The 20585-nt window shown below is 35.0% G+C and overlaps 1 protein-coding gene across 3 annotated transcripts in view; it reads left to right on the top strand.

Moving 5' to 3' along the window:
- The first annotated feature begins 8244 nt into the window (after positions 1-8244).
- The window catches only part of LOC306882749 (AN1-type zinc finger protein 3 homolog), a 30460-nt gene continuing 18119 nt past the window's right edge, over positions 8245-20585 (top strand). Inside the window, exon 1 of one of the 3 annotated variants that reach the window (XM_079437605.1) lies at positions 8245-8587. In XM_079437605.1, the coding sequence (XP_079293731.1) occupies positions 8517-8587 (71 nt within the window). In that variant the 5' untranslated portion in view covers positions 8245-8516. Of the gene's footprint in view, positions 8609-20585 lie in introns of all 3 variants that reach the window. The other 2 variants (XM_079437604.1, XM_079437606.1) reach the window with 2 other exon arrangements.

The raw sequence follows: 20585 nt of genomic DNA, 5'->3' as shown, positions 1-20585 counted from the left end.
AAAACTGAAAAAAGGTAATAGCTACAGTACAGTACTAACCAAAACATATAATAACTGAATAAATATACATTAAATAATTATAGATTAAACAACAATAATAATAATAATAAAATCTAAAGTTGTGAAGAACACAGAAAAAAACAAGAATTTTAAATTAAATAAGTATGTACAATTATGTATGTTTAATAGTAAGAGTTATTAATATTTAGTGTTTACAAATCAAAATAAAATAATGCAAGTGAATAAATTTAATTTAAAAAACACACTAAAATGCAATGCAAACAAGGCCAATACTTGATATTTTAAAGAACAAATTTACATTTATAGATTAAACAACAACAAAAACAATATTAATAATAATAATAGTAATAAAATCAATAGTTGTGGAGAACAGGAAAAAAGCAAGAAAAAAAGAACATGCTTTTTTAGAAAGAGGCTACACAGTACTTTTTTCAGTTAAACAGATGATACTGTCCATGTGCATGTATATAGTACAGTTATGAATATGATTGTGCCATAAGTAATAAACTAATAAAATGTAAGAACAACAGAACAACATGCTTAAGAAATATTATATGCTTTCCAACATCTAAATAATCATAGAGTTTTGAAAATGTTTTGAAAGAATGGTAAAAAAATTCCACTGATAAATAGAAAATGATGCATATATAACACAGTAAAAGTTAAGCAGACTTTTTACATTTTACAATCCTGCATGGAGTCAACATATCATTCCAAAGTAAACAAAGAAATTAATTGCATTAATGCATTTTAAAATATATTCAAATAGAAAACAGTTATTTTAAATTGTAAAAATATTTCACAATATTTTTTATTACTTAAAAAATAATACACAATTAATTAACACACTTCTATTCTGATTTATATGATTTTATTACTTAATAAATAAAACAACAATTAAATGAAACAGATTATTCTGAAATAATTAAATAATGATTAAATGTAATTCATAATTTATTAAATAAATATCAATAATTAAATGCATCTATTTATTTTCTAGAAGTCCATGAAAACACAACATTTATTAATATATTTCACAATATCCTCTTTCACAGACTATTGTGTTTGATTATCTATTTTTTCATAATAAACACACATTTTTGTAATCAATTTGTTTGTAATTTAAATGTGTGTGTGTAATATATATTAATTACAACTACATCATGCACTGTTGACATATATATATATTTTAAATATTTTATTTAAGTACATAGTGAGAGATTAATGATGAAACATTCACCTTTACAAACAAAGATACTCTTATAAAATAACAGCTGTATTTTATAAGAGTTTTTATTTTTTATAATAGTTTGGTTTACTGTTTCCTAACGTCAAACCATTCAACACAACTGGCAATCCGATTACATGATAATATACATGCAATTTAAATGATAAAATATATTAATATATTAATCATAATGTATATGCAATACAGTAAGTACACTGCGAACGCGAATGATTGACAGATGATACTCGGCTTTTTAAATTACCCGCCACGGAAAAGACGAAACAGCGCCAGGAAGTATACGCGTGGCCAAAAATATATTACATCCGTAGTGTTAAGCACTACCATAGAGAATGAATGGGAAAAGTTAAGGGAAGTTAAGCTCAACTATATTCGGAAACATAATTTTGCATTTATGTTATAGTCTTGAAAAAAATTATAATTTTGATTTTCAAAGGCCTGCACACTAAATAAAAAAAACCTCTTTGTTTATAGTGATTGTAAAACTCAACTAATCCTCCACAAGATGGCGCAATAGAACCAGTAATGTTGGGTAGTCTTGCACTCATCAGCAGTCTGGTTCTTACACAGTGTTGATCTTTCTAAGACATAACTGTTATTCTTGAATACATAGTGGGTCTTGACCCTCCTAACCTCTATCTCGCACTCTCACTGCAATCTATCTCATTATTATCCCTTCACTCCTCCTGTTTTAACATCTCTCTTTCCTTCCATTGGATTTGCTGAAGGTATTCCTTTTGATCTTCCTTCTTCCTCTTCCCATGCCCTGTAGAAGCTCTAATAAGACTCTTGCTTTGGCTCTTCATGACCTGTCAGCCACAGTCAAATTCACGTGACCAGACATGTGGTCGGTGCACTTCCATTTGTTATTTCCATTTTTTCGGTATTTGCACGCGGAGAGAAACAGTCTTCGTGGCTGCTGCAGCCGTCTTGTTTGCCTTTACTCAGCCTCAGGCCATCCAAGATGTAGATGAGTTTGTTTCTTCATCAGAACAAATTTGGAGAAATTTAGCATTACATCACCTGCTCACCAATGGATCCTCTGCAGTGAATGGGTGCCGTCAGAATGAGAGTCCAAACAGCTGATAAAAACACCACAAAAATCCATAAGTAATCCACACCTCTCCAGTCCATCAATTAATAGCGTGTGAAATTTGTTAGAAGCTATTCCATCATTAAGGCATTTTAACTCCAAACTGTTGCTTCTGGCTAAAATACAAATCCATAAAATTGCTTTCTCAAGTGAAAATGCTAAATGTCTCCAAATTTCTTCCTGTGAAGAAACAAACTCATTTACATCCGGGATGGCCCGAGGGTGAGTACATTTTCAGCAAATTTTCATTTCTTTTAACACATTTGCATGTAATAAATTTGATTTCGAGCATGCCACAGGAGAAAACATGTATTTTCTTTAATCTGCTGTTAGGTTGTGCTTCCTTTAGTCACTGTGACTGGAGTGTGCAGAGAAAACGGTGTACCAAAAAAAGCTGTATTTTATTTATTTATTTTTGATGATGCTGAAAAGTCAGCTTTGCATCACAGGAATAATACATATTCAAATTCAAAACAATTTTAAATTATTTCAACATATTGTTGTTTTTACTATATTTTTGATCAAATAAATGCAGTATAAGAGATTTTAAAGGGCTCAAGCGGCAGGCGACAAAACTGTAGCGCACACTTCTAATAAACAGAAGGGATATTGTGCTGTGGTGGACACTAACATAGTTATAGTTATCTTTCTTGTTGTGAACAGGCCTTTATACTTTTATATAAAAAAGTTTTTTCAGTGGTTCTTTATTTATTGAAAAACTACTTTGCACACTTAGTCTAGTTAGGTTATGATTAACATAGTAAGAGGGGCATCATTTTGCTGAACACCCCACACCACAATCCCATAACACATTACTGTAGACATTACATTACTGCAACAAGAGTCCAATCCAGTTATAACCAGATTCATCTTTCTTATAAGAGGGCTGCTTTCTGTTATCCTATCCACAGCCCTATAAACACTGAAACACTTGTCAATAAAGCCCTCGCTCTTTCTTGGGAAGGAATTAAAGGATAAGAGAAGCACTCGTTTATGGAGAGGCATGCACACATAAAGATTTCCCATGAAATCTATGGCTGTTTGTATCTTAAACATCCCTCTTCTGAAATTGGCCCTCATGAATCAAGCAGCTGTATTGATATGCTGAGTTTCTAGAGCAGCACATGTGCCACATTTTCTTTCATCTTTATAATAGTTTTTTTTTTTAAACCATCCATCCATCCATCCGTCCGTCCGTCCGTCCGTCCGTCCGTCCGTCCGTCCGTCCGTCCGTCCGTCCGTCCGTCTGTTCACTTCTACCGTTTTAAACTCTGGATGATTGCCTGGTCAAGCCAACATTTAAAGTCAAACTTTCTTTTCTACTTAAGTCTGAATCATAGCAAGATTTGAAGACAAATACTTGAAGAATGTTTGTTTTTAAAAGGTTACCTTTATGTTTGAATGTCTGTCCTTAAAAAGTGGCACTTTAAAAAAATAAAGGTTCTTTATTGACATCGATGGTTCCATGAAGAACCTTTAGCATCCATGCACTTTTAAAAATAAAGGTGATTTTTATTTATTTATTTATTTTTGCAGTGATGCCATAGAAGAACCATTTTTGGTTCCTCAAAGAACCTTTCATTGAACACTTCTTAAAAGAACCATTTTTATTTAGCATTATCCACCTGTGATCAGATCGAAAACACATCACCAGGTGCATTTTCCATTATAAAGATCTTTAGACTATTAAAATGTTCTTCACACTAAGAACTGTTCACTGAAATGTTCTTTGGGGAACTGAAAGTGGTTCATTTATGGCATTGCTGTGAAAACCCCCTTTTGAAACCTTTAAAGGGGTCATCGGATGCAAAGTTCACTTTTTTATAATGACGTAGTTCTGCACAGGCCGCTTAGAGGCGCCCTGAGTGAGCTGAGAGCTTTCTGCCATTGTGTGATGTCTCCGATTAAGCGATTTAGGTGCTTTGTTGTTGGATGTAATAATGAATATAGCAGTCGTCAGTTACTCCCGACATCTGAGCTGCTGAAGATGCAGAGGATTAACGTTACTTTTGTTTTTGAAGGGAATGCGCCAATCCCCGATCTGCCTAAACGTGTCTATGTTTGTGCGAATTATTCGTGATCCAGGTTCATCTACAGTAGAAGTGAGTATAAGTTGTTGTTTTTTTTAATCTTTGCAAATCGCCTTTCCTAATACGTGCTAGTTAGCCAGTTTCATGGCTGAAGTTTACAGTCTGCTCGTCACCCCACAGAAGAGAGGGGCGGGGTGAGCAGAGCTCATTAGCATTTAAAGCAACATGGCTTGCTGAAAACAGAGCTGATTTTGACGAGGTAAAAAACGTGTTTTTTAAACTACCATTGAGAAATTTGAACCAAAGTATGTTACAGACCTAAAGAATCATATCAACTTGTGGAAAATGGGCATCCGATGACCCCTTTAAGAGCGTGGGTCAATCACAGTAGGGTGCCTTTTGAAAAATAACTCATATGCCATGATAACGTAACATAAAAATGACTATGAAAGGGTGTGTTATAGTAGGCTAAGTTTTTATATTTTCTTTTACATTAAATTTTCTAGATTTTTTTTTGTGTTGCGGAAGAGGATGCATGTTATTTTGCTATGTCCCATGCGCTGCTCATTAAATTTGAATGATAGTAGAATATTATCAAAAATAAAATTTAAAAATTTTGTTCTATTAATATTTTGTTAAATTAGAGATTACTCAATTTGAATGTATTGATAATTTGGTAATAAAAATGATATTTTTATTGAATAAAAAAGAAGAGTTTGTCCATGTCCCTTGAATGGTTATCCATCCTGTAGCTAATGCCTGAGATGAGTAAGTTGGTGACTTTATAATTGACAAATTTTCTTCGCATGAGTTTGCTTACTTGCTTTGCCAAAGCTTAACATGTCCACCCTGTCAGCATAAAATATGCCAGAAGGGATTCGAATACAGTATTTTCAAAATATGTAAGTTTAAATATACCAAATTCTCTTCAACAACAAGACTAAATATTTAGCTAGTCACAGTTTTGTTTTAAGCTAATATGCTAATCGAAGCTCAAAATGCCCACCCTGTCGTTCCAAAATGCCCACCCTGTCGTTCCAAAATGCCCACCCTGTTGGCCACTTAGACTCACGACACATACATGATGCATGACAGAGTGGACAGCATTCATTTGTGGTTATTATTGCTAAAAACTATAATGAATGGGGGAGGGGGGGGAGTATATCAATGTAATTGAGGATGTAATTATATTATTTTTTCTTTTTTTTGAAGTTGAATAAATGTTTCATTGTCATATTTTATCATGCTTTGTGTGTTCTGCATGATGTGTCCACCCCGTCATGTGCTGGTCCACCCTGACATCTGGATATTTTCAAGTAATATTTTAAATAATAATTTAATCATATCTATATAATCCAGTGTGTTCAATAGCTAGGTGTGGGGGCAAAACATGCAAACAAAAAACTGCATTTCAAATATCACAGTTTTCTCCAAATAAGAAAAAATACACGTGCAAATTGTATGAGTTTCTTTAAAAACACATGGTTTACATAAAATCTTTTATGCATTTATAAAAATAAGCCTGTTTAGGAAAGGGACATCATACCTTTCAGAAAATATAATTTGCATCTTAATTTTGCAATGAAAACGTACAGTAATATACAGTATATGTCCATGATAGGGTGGACATACAGTATCTTATGGTTTATGCTTTGAATAATGGCCCATAATTAATGAAATTAATTAAAGAAAAATGTGTGGGAGCTCAGCTAATGTGTTTCTATAGTATTTAAGTGTCTATTTATAACATGACATAAAGCGAATGGGAAATTAAAACCAAAATTTTGGAGTATTGTGAGGGTTGAAATGCAGTAAAACCCTACCAGTTTGCTTCAAGTGTGTTTATACCTGCAGTAGCTCTGCTGAATTGCATTGGATCCACTGTGTATAACTCTGAAAGGAATCATTGTTCAATGTAGTGCTTAAAAGAAGCTTTTGGATGTACCTACCTTGAGATGAAAGTTAAATCTGAGTATATTTTACTCAAAGGCCTTGTTGCCGTGTTTTTGAAAAGCATGAAAGTTTACCCGTGTTCATCAATTCACTGCAAAACCCTCACAGTTGTTTTTTCCCCTCTTCCAGGCACCTTGAGCTTCTGTCTCTTTTTTTTTTTTTTGCACATCAATGCATCTACAAGGTCCCACTGCACCGCACCTTCTGATTTTCCCCATTAAATAATCAAACCTCCTTTGAGAGCGTCGTCTTTGTAGTCTCTCTTCAGGCAGGAAACAACACGGAGAGTAAAGGGGGATTTCTAACTCTGCAAAAAGTTGAAAAGTTGACATGAACTCTTGTAAACCATCGTGAATATGCGTATCAACCTGATGGTTATTTTCCTGAGTGACTGGTGTTTGTGTGCGACTCGAGTGAATGAAACGTTGTGAAAGAAAGCAAATCTGTGTCACTCTTGATGCGCTCGAGCTACATTATAGCTCTGTCATCTTTGAAACAGATTCTCATTAATTCCTAAAGTTCTGTGTGTAGAAACGAGGGGAAAATTGTCTTTGAAGTTGTGTGGAGCGTCTCAGGAGACCTGGAGGCTTCAGGCTGGACTTAACCAGTGATGAGGGAGATGTTGCTTTGAAAGGGAGTCGTTTCACCCTCCACTCATGTTCAGCTATCACATGATAAAGAAAGGATCATTTGCTCTAATGTTTGGTAGGTCATGATACAGAGACTGCATTTGATTAAACATTCTTTAGACAAAATTCAGATTCGTACCCTGAATATTTGCAACATTATCCATCCATCCATCCATCCATCCATCCATCTATCTATCTATCTATCTATGTCCGTCCCTCTGTCTGTTCACTTCTACCTTTTTAAACTCTGGATGATTTCAGTTTAATATTCAACAAGGTTAATAAAGACAAAACTACAGTAGCGTATTACAGATGAAACTGACCTGCACCTGAAGCCCTGAACAGGGTAGTAATTTGTATGGTTGTTAGGATTGTTATGATCGGACAATATTTGTCTGAGATAAAACTATTTGGAAATCTGGAATCCGGGGGTCCAAAAAAATCTAAATATTGAGAAAATCACCTTTAAATTTGTCCAAATGAAGTTCTTAGCAATGCATATTACTAATCAAAAATTAAGTTTTTATATATTTACAGTAGAAACTTTACAAAATATCTTCATGGAACATGATCTTTACTTAATATCCTAATGATTTTTGTCATAAAAGAAAATCAATCATTTTTACCCTTACAATGTATTTTTGGTTATTGCTACAAATATACCCCAGCGACTTAAGACTGGTTGTGTGCTCCAGGGTCACTTAGTTTTGTACCCTGAATATTTTCAACACAACAACTTCTAAAAAGGTCCAAATGCAACATAAGTTAACATTTTTGTTTATACAATTCAATCATTGGAATCCCCCCTTCCAGTAGAGAGAGAGAGAGAAAGAGGCATTACTGTATGGCCTTGAGCCAGTGTGTTGTCAGTGTGCAATTCAATGTCATCTATTTGTACTGTCATATCAAACTTTTAATGTAATTTTTGTGTTTTGCTTCAATATGTGTTGTAGTCAAGGCCATCGCGAGCGGATCATCTTATGTAGGGGTCTGTAGCAGGTCTTGTACTTAAACAGCTTTAAAGCACAAATCCCCTTTACAAACAAGGAATACAGCTTGGGACGTTCCACTTTCTTTTGGGGGAACACTGGTTCGCTAAAACGTTATTAACACGTGATGTTAATGTATGTAGACCAACATTTAAACATCGTATTATGTATTTCTCTTTTTAACAACAGGATCTTGTGAAAATATGAGTAAAACTAAAATATCACCATTTAAGTGGATTTTACTCATGATTAACAAAACCCTATTCGGAAGTTGGTATCTTCCACTCGCCAGCTGATCGGCCTCGACTCCCGGTGCGGTCCGTCGGACTGTACGCGGCCGTTAATTTCTTGATTTTTGTCTAAATTACGTCGAATTCATAGTAACGGCCGCTCGTGTCCTCATCCTTCACTTCTTACGCTGCGTTTTCAGCTCGGGGATTTCGTTGTAAAGCATTTTTTATTAAACGTCGAGCCGAGGAATTCCCGCACAAGCACTAGGCCGCGAGCGGATCCCCGGTGTTTCCTGCAGAAACCTGCCGCCTTCACATCGCCACCATGGGGGACACAGGAAGCGAGCGCAGCAAGCCGCCTAGTATTCCTCCCCGCTGCCCTTGTGGATTTTGGGGGTAAGACGATTCATTTTACACGTGAGTGTACCTGTGCGCCGAATCTGATGCGGAAAAGGCGATAAATGTGAATGAAATGTGGAGTGTTTGTTGTTCATTGTTGTAGGCCGGTGAATGGGGGTGGGGAACAACCACTCCTGTTTTTCACATCCACAGCTGCTGTTTCCCCTCGAATACACACATAAAACACACACATCCATGAAACACACATTACAATTAAAAATCCAGGCTCATCAATAGCAGATTTGGGCGATTTAGTGGTTTTTAACGAGCCTTGTGAGCTGGACTGACAGATCATATCACTCATGTCTCACAATCATTGGCTGTGTTTGAAAACCTTATCTAGACAGAGTTTTTAGCTTGTGTAGATTGTAAAATATGTGTGTTTGTGTTGAAAAAACGTAGTGAACTTGATGCTTTTAGCATCATAGGATTTTTTGGCGTCAAAGTGGACGTAGTTTTTTGTTATAACAAAACATTCATTGTCAGCATTAGAGGGTGCATAATTTTTTGGCTGTATTCAAAATCTAGTTTGCTGCCTACCTAGACAACATTTTAAGCATTTGGATTGTAACCTAGTAAGCTGTCTACCTAGACGAGCTTTTTAGGGCATCACAGGTAACTTTGTGCTGTCTCTTTTAAAAAAAATTGTATGTTGGCTTCTTTGACCAAGGGGTTTCAATCTTTTAGATGCTATGGACCATCAATTACTTATTCATATTTTTAAAATTATAATTATTTTATTTATCAAGACTTTTCCATGGATCCCTATCACTTCCTTGTGGCCCCTTTGCCCCAGTTTGAAAAGTCTTGTCCTAGACAACATTTTGGATGTTTTTTTGACATGCTTCCTACAGCATTTTGGGCTTGCTTACATCAGGTTTTGGCATCGAGGATAACACTTAAGCGCTGTGTGTCAAAACCTATTTAGACCGCATATTGAACATTTGATACACACCTCTGATGAAATGCTGTCTAGGTAGACATCTCCCTGGTTTTGAGACACAGCCATGAAAGGCTAATGACAGATTGACTTTTTCTTGAGTGACACATCAATCAGGGCTCTTCTTCGAGCATGTGTCAGGCTCACAGGTGCCGTCATTTGACACTCCTTGCTATCTGTGCTCCAAACAAATGCATCATTGGGCAAGACCAAGACAGACCTCTGACAGGTGATCATTCAACAGCCTTTTATTAGCCATTTTTCAAAAAAGATATAGTGATGGTTGGATGAAATGCTTATTGTACACCAGTAATGACATGTTTCATGGCTCGTGTATCTGGTAATTTAATCACATAAAGCCCCTCTCACTTTACATGACTAAGCTATTATAAAATACGCTCAACCTGCTGTTTTGTGTAAATTAGATTGTAGATCTATTGATGGTGTCCTTGATTTGTTAGGTCAGGGGTTCTCCAATAGGTATTTAGGGAACTGATTGGAATAGAAATGCCTACTAATTCTATATGCATATTTTCAAAATAGACTAATCAATGGTAGATCCGGCACATTTATCAACTTGTGATCCAAAAACCAATTAGAAGACCATTGTGGTCCATCCAGTCCAACAGTGTAAGCTTCACTGAACCAATGTTGTGAGTTTGGGATGGGACTACCTGTTTGAAGACAGTCATTTTTTTGCAATTCTATTTGGTGCTGCTAGTGGCGAAAAATGGCTAAATGCAATGTCATGTTTCATTCCAGCTTCATTCCTGAGAATAAAGTCCATTATGTGTTTACCATTTCATAAATTGTTTTGCTGGAAATCTTACTTTTCACAGAAATTTGCAATTTATGCATTCATGTTAGGTTCTGTTAAGATGAAGTTTGAGTGAAAACAAGTAACAGCAATAGTATATTAATGACCCAGTCGAGTGCTGTCATTAGGGCCTTTCGCACCGCAGGAACATTTTCATAGTACCCGAACTAATTGTGGAGCTACCTACTTTTTGGCGTGTTCGCACCGCGGGAACTAGGAACGGTTTTAGTTCCCAGAACTACATTTGGAGGAACTAAATTAGCTCCTACTTCAGAGTAGGGTCTAAAACAGTTCTAGGAACTATCCGTGACGTAAGTGTACGCTGATTTGCTAAACGCGTACGAAAACGCCCTCACCCGCCATGATTTAAAACACCGTGTAAACATTTACTGTAAACATGGTTTCATACTGAGAGCATTTATTAACAGCATTTACCTCAAGACTTCGTCTAAGGCGTTTTGTGCTTCTATCAGCCTCAATGAAATCTAACACTGCAAATTGTCATTGGAGATTCTTAGTCCTCCTTACCGTTCTTTGTGAAACCCGCGATACACAACAAAAACACAGCTCCGATCACAGCATCCTCAATCCTCCTGTTGTTAACGTTGTTCTTCTTTGTTTACGTTGTTGAACGCCGCGTACAAATGACGTCGCTGTCGACTGGCTTACGTCACTTCTTAGTACCCACTGTCGGTGTGATTGCAACCCTTTAAATGGTACTGGGAAATAGTTCGCGCAAAATCGTCCCACTACTTTAGTACTGTACTTTTAGTTCTGGAACTGAAGCAGTGCGAAAGGCCCTATAGTCATTAGTTCAGAAGCATTTTCTGGACTGAAGTCCAGGTTTACTTGAAGGTGTGTGTGTGTGTGTGTGTACATAGGTGTGTGTATTTTAGTAGATAAATGTGATGACACATGATGAATAATCTACAAATTGGTCTCTTCATCATCATTATGATCACTGTAGTCATTTTCAGCTCTCTTCTTTAAACGTGTCATGTTTGTGTGACTGAAAGACTCAAATAGATTATAGCAATGGTTTATTTTGGACTCTTTATTCAAGTGACACAGTTGCTGTCATTGAAGATGAACATGAGATGTTAACATAGCACATCATATCTGGCTTTTGATGGCTGTGTATCCTGAAGATTTAAACCACAGTCCATCTCTATTTTGATTCCTTGACTGTTTTTCCCATTCAGACTCCAACTTTAATAGACTGACTGGTTTACTTTGTGCAGAGATATAAGAAATGAGACAGAAAATGTCCTGAAAAGGTGAACAATCTGGTAGTTGTTGTTTTATGGTTTTTGGTGTATCGGTGCACATAAATGACAATGATTAAACTGCATTCTTGTGATTGTTTAGTATAAAACTCTGCTACTTTTACTGTATTTCAGCAGTATTAGTGTACAAATGGTTATAATTCCTGTTGTTAAAAATAATTTAATCTATTCTAGGCCAAATTCATGTTTGTAAGTCGCTTTGGATAAAAGTGTCTGCCAAATGACTAAATGTAAATGTAATTTTAAATGCGTTAAAAAGTCAATCACCCAAACTTATAAACAGTGACGGGTTTAGTCTCTATTTTCTAAATTTCCAGATGTATAATTTTACACAGATGGTCAAATGAAGACCCACAGCTTCTGTTATATAAATAATTTTCTTATAAATGTCCTCCATGCTTTATTTGTCTTGGTATTTTGCTGCACCAATATGAACATTTACCTGTTTACATCTGGTTTTAGCTTTAGTTTGAATGGTCTAATGTGGACTAAATTGTAGTTCACTTAATATACTAATGGCATCTGATGTCACTAATGTCAGTGGTCTTGTTTTTCATCAAAATCTGAAGTATAGGCCTATATTTGTTATCCCTGGCATGCATTAAACCGACAAACTTTCGTAAGCTAGTTATTTTGAGTGGGCAAAACATAAAACGTAGTAAACCGATACTTGAGGGAAAGGTTTCGGCTAACCTGTTGCATGTGTAAAAGCAGTCTCAAAACATGAGTGGTTCTTCCCTCAATCTTGTGTAGACTTGCCCAACTGGTGTTGAATGACACAAGCAAATGCGGCTCTGTTTTGATAACCAGTGTCAAGAAAAATTGTGCACACCTACTTGACTTGTAAAACAACAGCATATCCTCACTAACATGTCAAGATTAAACCAACGGCTATGAAGTATCTGATGGTAAGTCACGTGAGGAAACTCAGCCCGTCTTTAGTGCATGTTATCTGAAAATGTGGATAAGTATTAGATGGCGCAAGCAAAGACAGTAGTTAAGAAACAAAACAGGTTGCTGCGTTGATTCAAAACTTCAATTCAAATCTTTTATTAAAAGGGTAGTTCGCCCAAAAATATGACAGTTATGTCATAATTTACTCACCCTCAAGTTGTTCCAAACCCTATTTGAGTTTCTTTCTTCTGTTGAAGATAAAAGAAGATATTTTGAAACGTGTTTAACCAATGCTGATCCCCATTAACCTCCATATGATGGAAAAAATACAATGAAAGTCAATGGAGACTGTTACCTGTTTGGTTACATTCTTTTTTTTTTCTTTTGTGGTGACAGTTTTCATTTTTGGGTTAACTATCCCTTTAAGGTAATTTTATGTCATGGTAAAATTATATGTCAATTATAGCTATTTTGCTGGAAAATTGATGAAATAAAATAATGTGTATTTATGGATTATCTAGTGAATTATGTAATTAGGGCCCAAGCCAGTAAGGCGCAGGGCCCTATTGTTCTTCTAAGGATTATTATTATTAGGGCCCAAGCCAGTAAGGCGCAGGGCCCTATTGTTCCCCTAAGGATTATTATTTTTTTTTTTTTTTTTTTTTTTTTTTTTTTTTTTTATTATTTTTTATTTCGACTATCCGGGTACTTTTGGGGGCCTTAACGTGCCCGAAAACTCTTGAAAATTGGCACACACATTGGAACCTGCGGCCATTAGGACGCCGCTGAGGCTGGGACCCGGGCGTGGCACAGGGGCTCTACGGCGCCCCCTGCAAAATTGTCAGAAAGCTTGATGTATAGCTCACACATACTTGCACGTATTCATATGAAACTCGGTACACATATAGAACTCATTGAGCTGAACAACTTTCACGCTGCATGTTTTAGGCTCCGCCCAACAGGAAGTCGGCTATTCAGGGCTGTTTAAAAAGCGCATGCTCTGGAATTTGATATACTCCTCTGAGGATTTCCATACGATTGCCACCAAACTCGGTGAACATGATCTCAAGACATTGGGGACGCTAAATTGCGAAGATATTTTTGATATGTCGAACGGTTTGCCCGTGGCGAGGCGATGAAGTTATGGCGAAAAATGAGACCCAGGAAATGCCTAATAACGTCCACATACATTGTATGATGTAGATCAAACTTCAGTGATTTGTTCGTTGTATGATGCCGATCGGATAGATGTGACTATTATGACTGAAAGTTATAGCGCCACCAACTGGCTGCAGGAAGTGTGTCGTTTTCAAAATGCTTTGAATTCAGCATCTTCTTTTTACTCGATTTGCTTCAAACTTCACCAGAATAATGTCAAAACACGGCCGATGTAAAACTGTGAAGGGAATATTGATATCTAAAATTATGTTACCATGGCAACGTGTCAAAGTTGAAAATTCGTTTCTGGTGATTTTGAGGCAGATAACATGTTTAGAATGTCATGAAACTCAACACACATATGAGTATTAATGATAGTTAGACACTGGAAAAAGCTCATAAACGGGCGTGGAAGAGGCACTCTATAGCGCCACCTTTTGTCAAAAATGGGGGGGTTAGTTTTAGCTACAGATACCAAACTCGGTACATAAATTGTTCTTATTAATCCGGACAACTTTCTAATTTACAATCATTAGCTACGACCAACAGGACGTCGGCTATATTTATTTTAATGTGGGTTTTTTAAAAAAACGGGCTGTAAACAAATTCATACTCCTCCAAACAGAAACACGTAAATCACACCAAACATTTTTTCTCATGACGCCAAAATACTGAAGATGCTAAATTGCGGACGGATTTAGGATATCTTGAACGATGATTTAATGGCAATTTATTAAAGTTGCAGTAAAAAAGAGAAAACTTTTTTTTTTTTATCTTTTAAGAGCAGCTTCCAAACACTTCATAAAAAATTACATACACAGAACAATACAGTCTGAGGATATGTGATTAATTTCATGAATTTACAATAGACTATGGTGAGAAGAAAATTTAAAAACTATCAGAGAGTTGATATAATGCTTCTGAGTGAGAGGTCCTGTCAGCCTGCAGCTGAGTGAGGGGTGGGGTGGGGTGGGCTGTGAGTGACTGTGTGAGTGACTGTGTGGATTGAGGCAGTGGGTGAGAGAGAGAAAGAGAGAGAGAGGGTCTGTTTTTTTAAAATCTTTAAAAAATGCTTATAAATCATTAAAGATTTTGATAACACTTTATAATAAGGTCTCAATTCTTAACATTAGGAAATGCATTAATTAACGTGAACTAACAATGAAAAATATATTTTTACAGCATGTTAATTCTTCCATGATAGTATGAACTAACAAAGAACTTTTTTTTTTAAAGCATTTATTAATCTTTTTAATGTTAGAAAAATAATCATGTTCAAAAGATTAACTTTAAAATGTAATAATATATAAACACATTTTGGAATTAATATTCATCAACATTAAATGGTATATAATTATTAATGATTATATATATATAATGATAGCTACAGACACCAAACTCGGTACATAAATTGTTTTTATTAATCCGGACAACTTTCTAATTTACAGTCATTAGCTACGACCAACAGGAAATCGGCTATTTTTTTTTTTATGTGTTTTTTTTTTTTTTTAAACGGGCTGTAAACAAATTCATACTCCTCCCAAGCAGAAACCAACAATTCACACCAAACATTTTTTCACATGCTTCCAAGATACTGAAGATACTACATTGCGGACGGATTTAGGATATCTTGAACGGTGATTTAATGGCAATTTATTAAAGTCACAGTAAAAAATAACACTTTTCTTTTTTTTTATCTTTTAAGAGCAGCTTCAAAACACTTCATAAAAAATTACATACACAGAACAATACAGTCTGAGGATATGTTATTAATTCCATGAATTTACAATACACTATGCGGAGGAGAAAATTTAAAAACTATCAGAGTTCTCCTGTCTCTGTGCTTCTAATGTGTGCGGTAGGTGACTGGGTGGGTGACTGACTGTGTGAGTTCAGTGAGTGTGGAGGGAGAGAGAGAGAGAGAGAGAGAGAGAGAGAGAGAGAGAGAGAGAGAGGGTCTGTTTAAACTTCTCAATAAAATCCTTAAAAAATGCTTATAAAGCATTAAAGGTTTTGATAACACTTTATAATTAAGTCTCATTTGTTAACAGTAGGGAATGCATTAATTAACATGAACTAACAATGAAATATATATTTTTTACAGCATGTTAATTCTTCATTGATAGTATGAACTTACAATGAACTAACAATGAACAAAATATTTTTAATATTAGAAAAATAGTCATGTTCAAAAAATAAAACTTTAAAATGTAATAATATATTAACACATTTTGGAATTGATTTTGATAAACATTAAATGGTATATATTTATTAATTATGTAAATTAACAACAGTTAAATAATGTTGTTTTTTAACATTGGTTAATTCACAAATAACATTAAATATTAACAATATATTTTTTACTTTATTAATTTGTGTTAGAAAAAATTATTCATGTTAGTTAATGGAAAAATAAATCATTAAAAAAAGCTTATAAATCATTAAAACCTTTGGTAACTATAATAATTTCTCATTTGTTAGCATTAGTAAATGCATTAACTAACATCAACTACCAATGAAAAATATATTTTCACAGAATTTAAAGTTTTATATGTTGTTCTGTGTGTGTGTGTTTCACTGAGTTGATGGTTTGGATTAACCCTTTAATTGCCGTATCCCTTAAAACCAAACTGCCAGAGGGTTACTGTGATGCTTGTGCTCGCTGGGCACCGTTTTATCGATGCCACCGGGGTGGCGTATGCTGACGGCTTGGGCCCGTCATCGCTGCTCGCAGCTATATTTATTTTTTTTTTTTTTTTTTTTTTTTTTTTTTTTTTTTTTTTTTTTTATTTATTTCAATCATCCGGGCACTTTTGGGGGCCTTAACGTGCCCGAAAACTCTCGAAAATTGGCACGCACGTTGGAACCTGCGGCCATTAGGACGCCGCTGAGGCTGGGACCCGGGCGTGGCACAGGGGCTCTACGGCGCCCCCTGGAAAATTGTCAGAAAGCTTGATGTATAGCTCACACATACTTGCACGTATTCATATGAAACTCGGTACACATATAGAACTCATTGAGCCGAACAACTTCCGCGCAGCATGTCATAGGCTCCGCCCAACAGGAAGTCGGCTATTCAGGGCTGTTTAAAAAGCGCATGCTCTGGAATTTGATATACTCCTCTGAGGATTTCCATACGATTGCCACCAAACTAGGTGAACATGATCTCAAGACATTGGGGACGCTAAATTGCGAAGATATTTTTGATATGTCGAACGGTTTGCCCGTGGCGAGGCGATGAAGTTATGGCGAAAAATGAGACCCAGGAAATGCCTAATAACGTCCACATACATTGTATGATGTATATCAAACTTCAGTGATTTGTTCGTTGTATGATGCCGATCGGATAGATGTGACTATTATGACTGAAAGTTATAGCGCCACCAACTGGCTGCAGGAAGTGTGTCGTTTTCAAAATGCTTTGAATTCAGCATCTTCTTTTACCTCGATTTGCTTCAAACTTCACCAGAATAATGTCAAAACACGGCCGATGTAAAACTGTGAAGGGAATATTGATATCTAAAATTATGTTGCCATGGCAACGTGTCAAAGTTGAAAATTCGTTTCTGGTGATTTTGAGGCAGATAACATGTTTAGAATGTCATGAAACTCAACACACATATCAGTATTAATGATAGTTAGACACTGGAAAAAGCTCATAAACGGGCGTGGAAGAGACACTCTATAGCGCCACCTTTTGTCAAAAATGAGGGGGTTAGTTTTAGCTACAGACACCAAACTCGGTACATAAATTGTTCTTATTAATCCGGACAATTTTCTAATTTACAGTCATTAGCTACGACCAACAGGAAGTCGGCTATATTTATTTTAATGTGGGTTTTTTTTAAAAACGGGCTGTAAACAAATTAATACTCCTCCAAGCAGAAACACGGAAATCACACCAAACATTTTTTATCATGATGCCAAAATACTGAAGATGCTAAATTGCGGACGGATTTAGGATATCTTGAACGATGATTTAATGGCAATTTATTAAAGTTACAGTAAAAAAGATAATTTTTTTTTTTTTTTATCTTTTAAGAGCAGCTTCCAAACACTTCATAAAAAATTACATACACAGAACAATACAGTCTGAGGATATGTGATTAATTTCATGAATTTACAATACACTATGCTTAGGAGAAAATTTAAAAACTATCAGAGAGCTCTTAGACTGCTTCTGAGTGAGAGATCCCTGTCAGCCTGCAGCTGAGTGAGGGGTGGGGTGGGGTGGGGTGGGGTGTGAGTGACTGTGTGAGTGACTGTGTGGATTGAGGAGCTGGGTGAGAGAGAGAAAGAGAGAGAGGGTCTGTTTTTTAAAATCTTTAAAAAATGCTTATAAATCATTAAATAAGGTCTCAATTCTTAACATTAGGAAATGCATTAATTAACGTGAACTAACAATGAAAAATATATTTTTACATCATGTTAATTCTTCCATGATAGTATGAACTAACAAAGAACAATTTTTTTAAAGCATTTATTAATCTTTTTAATGTTAGAAAAATAGTCATGTTCAAAAGATAAACTTTCAAATGTAATAATATATTAACACATTTTGGAATTAATATTGATCAACATTAAATGGTATATAATTATTAATGTTTATATATATATAATGATAGCTACAGACACCAAACTCGGTACATAAATTGTTCTTATTAATCCGGACAACTTTCTAATTTACAGTCATTAGCTACGACCAACAGGAAGTCGGCTATATTTATTTTAATGTGGGTTTTTTTTTTTAAACGGGCTGTAAACAAATTCATACTCCTCCAAACAGAAACACGGAAATCACACCAAACATTTTTTCTCATGATGCCAAAATACTGATGATGCTAAATTGCGGACGGATTTAGGATATCTTGAACGATGATTTAATGGAAATTTATTAAAGTTACAGTAAACAAGAAAAAACATTTTTTTTTTATCTTTTAAGAGCAGCTTCCAAACACTTCATAAAAAATTACATACACAGAACAATACAGTCTGAGGTTATGGGATTAATTTCATGAATTTACAATACACTATGCGGAGGAGAAAATTTAAAAACTATCAGAGCTGCTTTTGAGTGAGAGCTCCCTGCCAGCCTGCCTCTGAGTGAGAGCTCCCTGTCACTGCTGCTGAGTGAGGGGTGGGGGTGGGCTGTGAGTGACTGTGTGAGTGACTGTGTGGATTGAGTGTGGATTGAGGCAGTGGGTGAGAGAGAGAAAGAGAGAGAGGGTCTGTTTTTTAAAATCTTAAAAAAATGCTTATAAATCATTAAAGATTTTGATAACACTTTATAATAAGGTCTCATTTCTTAACATTAGGAAATGCATTAATTAACGTGAACTAACAATGAAAAATATATTTTTACAGCATGTTAATTCTTCCATGATAGTATGGAATAACAAAGAGCAATTTTTTTTAAAGCATTTATTAATCTTTTTAATGTTAGAAAAATAGTCATGTTCAAAAGATAAACTTTAAAATTTAATAATATATTAACACATTTTGGAATTAATATTGATCAACATTAAATGGTATATAATTATTAATTTGTATATATATATATATATATATATGATAGCTACAGACACCAAACTCGGTATATAAATTGTTCTTATTAATCCGGACAACTTTCTAATTTACAGTCATTAGCTACGACCAACAGGAAGTCGGCTATATTTATTTTAATGTGTGTTTTTTTTTTTTAAACGGGCTGTAAACAAATTCATACTCCTCCAATCAGAAACACGGAAATCACACCAAACATTTTTTGTCATGATGCCAAAATACTGATGATGCTAAATTGCGGACGGATTTAGGATATCTTGAACGATGATTTAATGGCAATTTATTAAAGTTACAGTAAAAAAGAACACTTTTTTTTTTTATCTTTTAAGAGCAGCTTCCAAACACTTCATAAAAAATTACATACACAGAACAATACAGTCTGAGGATATGTGATTAATTTCATGAATTTACAATACACTATGGAGAGGAGAAAATTTAAAACTTATCAGAGTTCTCCTGTCACTGCTTCTAATGTGTGCGGTGGGTGACTGGGTGAGTGACTGACTGTGTGAGTTCAGTGAGTGTGGAGGGGGAGAGAGAGAGAGAGAGAGGGTCTGTTTAAACTTCTCAATAAAATCCTTAAAAAATGCTTATAAAGCATTAAAGGTTTTGATAACACTTTATAATTAAGTCTCATTTGTTAACAGTAGGGAATGCATTAATTAACATGAACTAACAATGAAAAATATATATTTTACAGCATGTTAATTCTTCATTGATAGTATGAACTTACAACGAACTAACAATGAACAAAATATTTTTAATATTAGAAAAATAGTCATGTTCAAAAGATAAAACTTTAAAATGTAATAATATATTAACACATTTTGGAATTGATTTTGATCAACATTAAATGGTATATATTTATTAATGATGTAAATTAACAACAGTTAAATAATGTTGTTTTTTAACATTGGTTAATTCACAAATAACATTAAATATTAACAATATATTTTTTACTTTATTCATTTGTGTTAGAAAAAAATATTCATGTTAGTTAATGGAAAAATAAATCATTAAAACCTTTGGTAACTATAATAATTTCTCATTTGTTAGCATTAGTAAATGCATTAACTAACATCAACTACCAATGAAAAATATATTTTCACAGAATTTAAAGTTTTATATGTTGTTCTGTGTGTGTGTGTGTTTCACAGAGTTGATGGTTTGGATTAACCCTTTAATTGCCGTATCCCTTAAAACCAAACTGCCAGAGGGTTACTGTAATGCTTGTGCTCGCTGGGCACCGTTTTATCGATGCCACCGGGGTGGCGTATGCTGACGGCTTGGGCCCGTCATCGCTGCTCGCAGCTATATTTTCACTTGAAATTTAAGTTT

This window comes from Barbus barbus (genome assembly GCF_936440315.1).
Source record: "Barbus barbus genome assembly, chromosome: 16".
Classification (NCBI taxonomy): Eukaryota; Metazoa; Chordata; class Actinopteri; order Cypriniformes; family Cyprinidae; genus Barbus; species Barbus barbus.
This window is presented reverse-complemented; position numbering and strand designations above follow the sequence as displayed.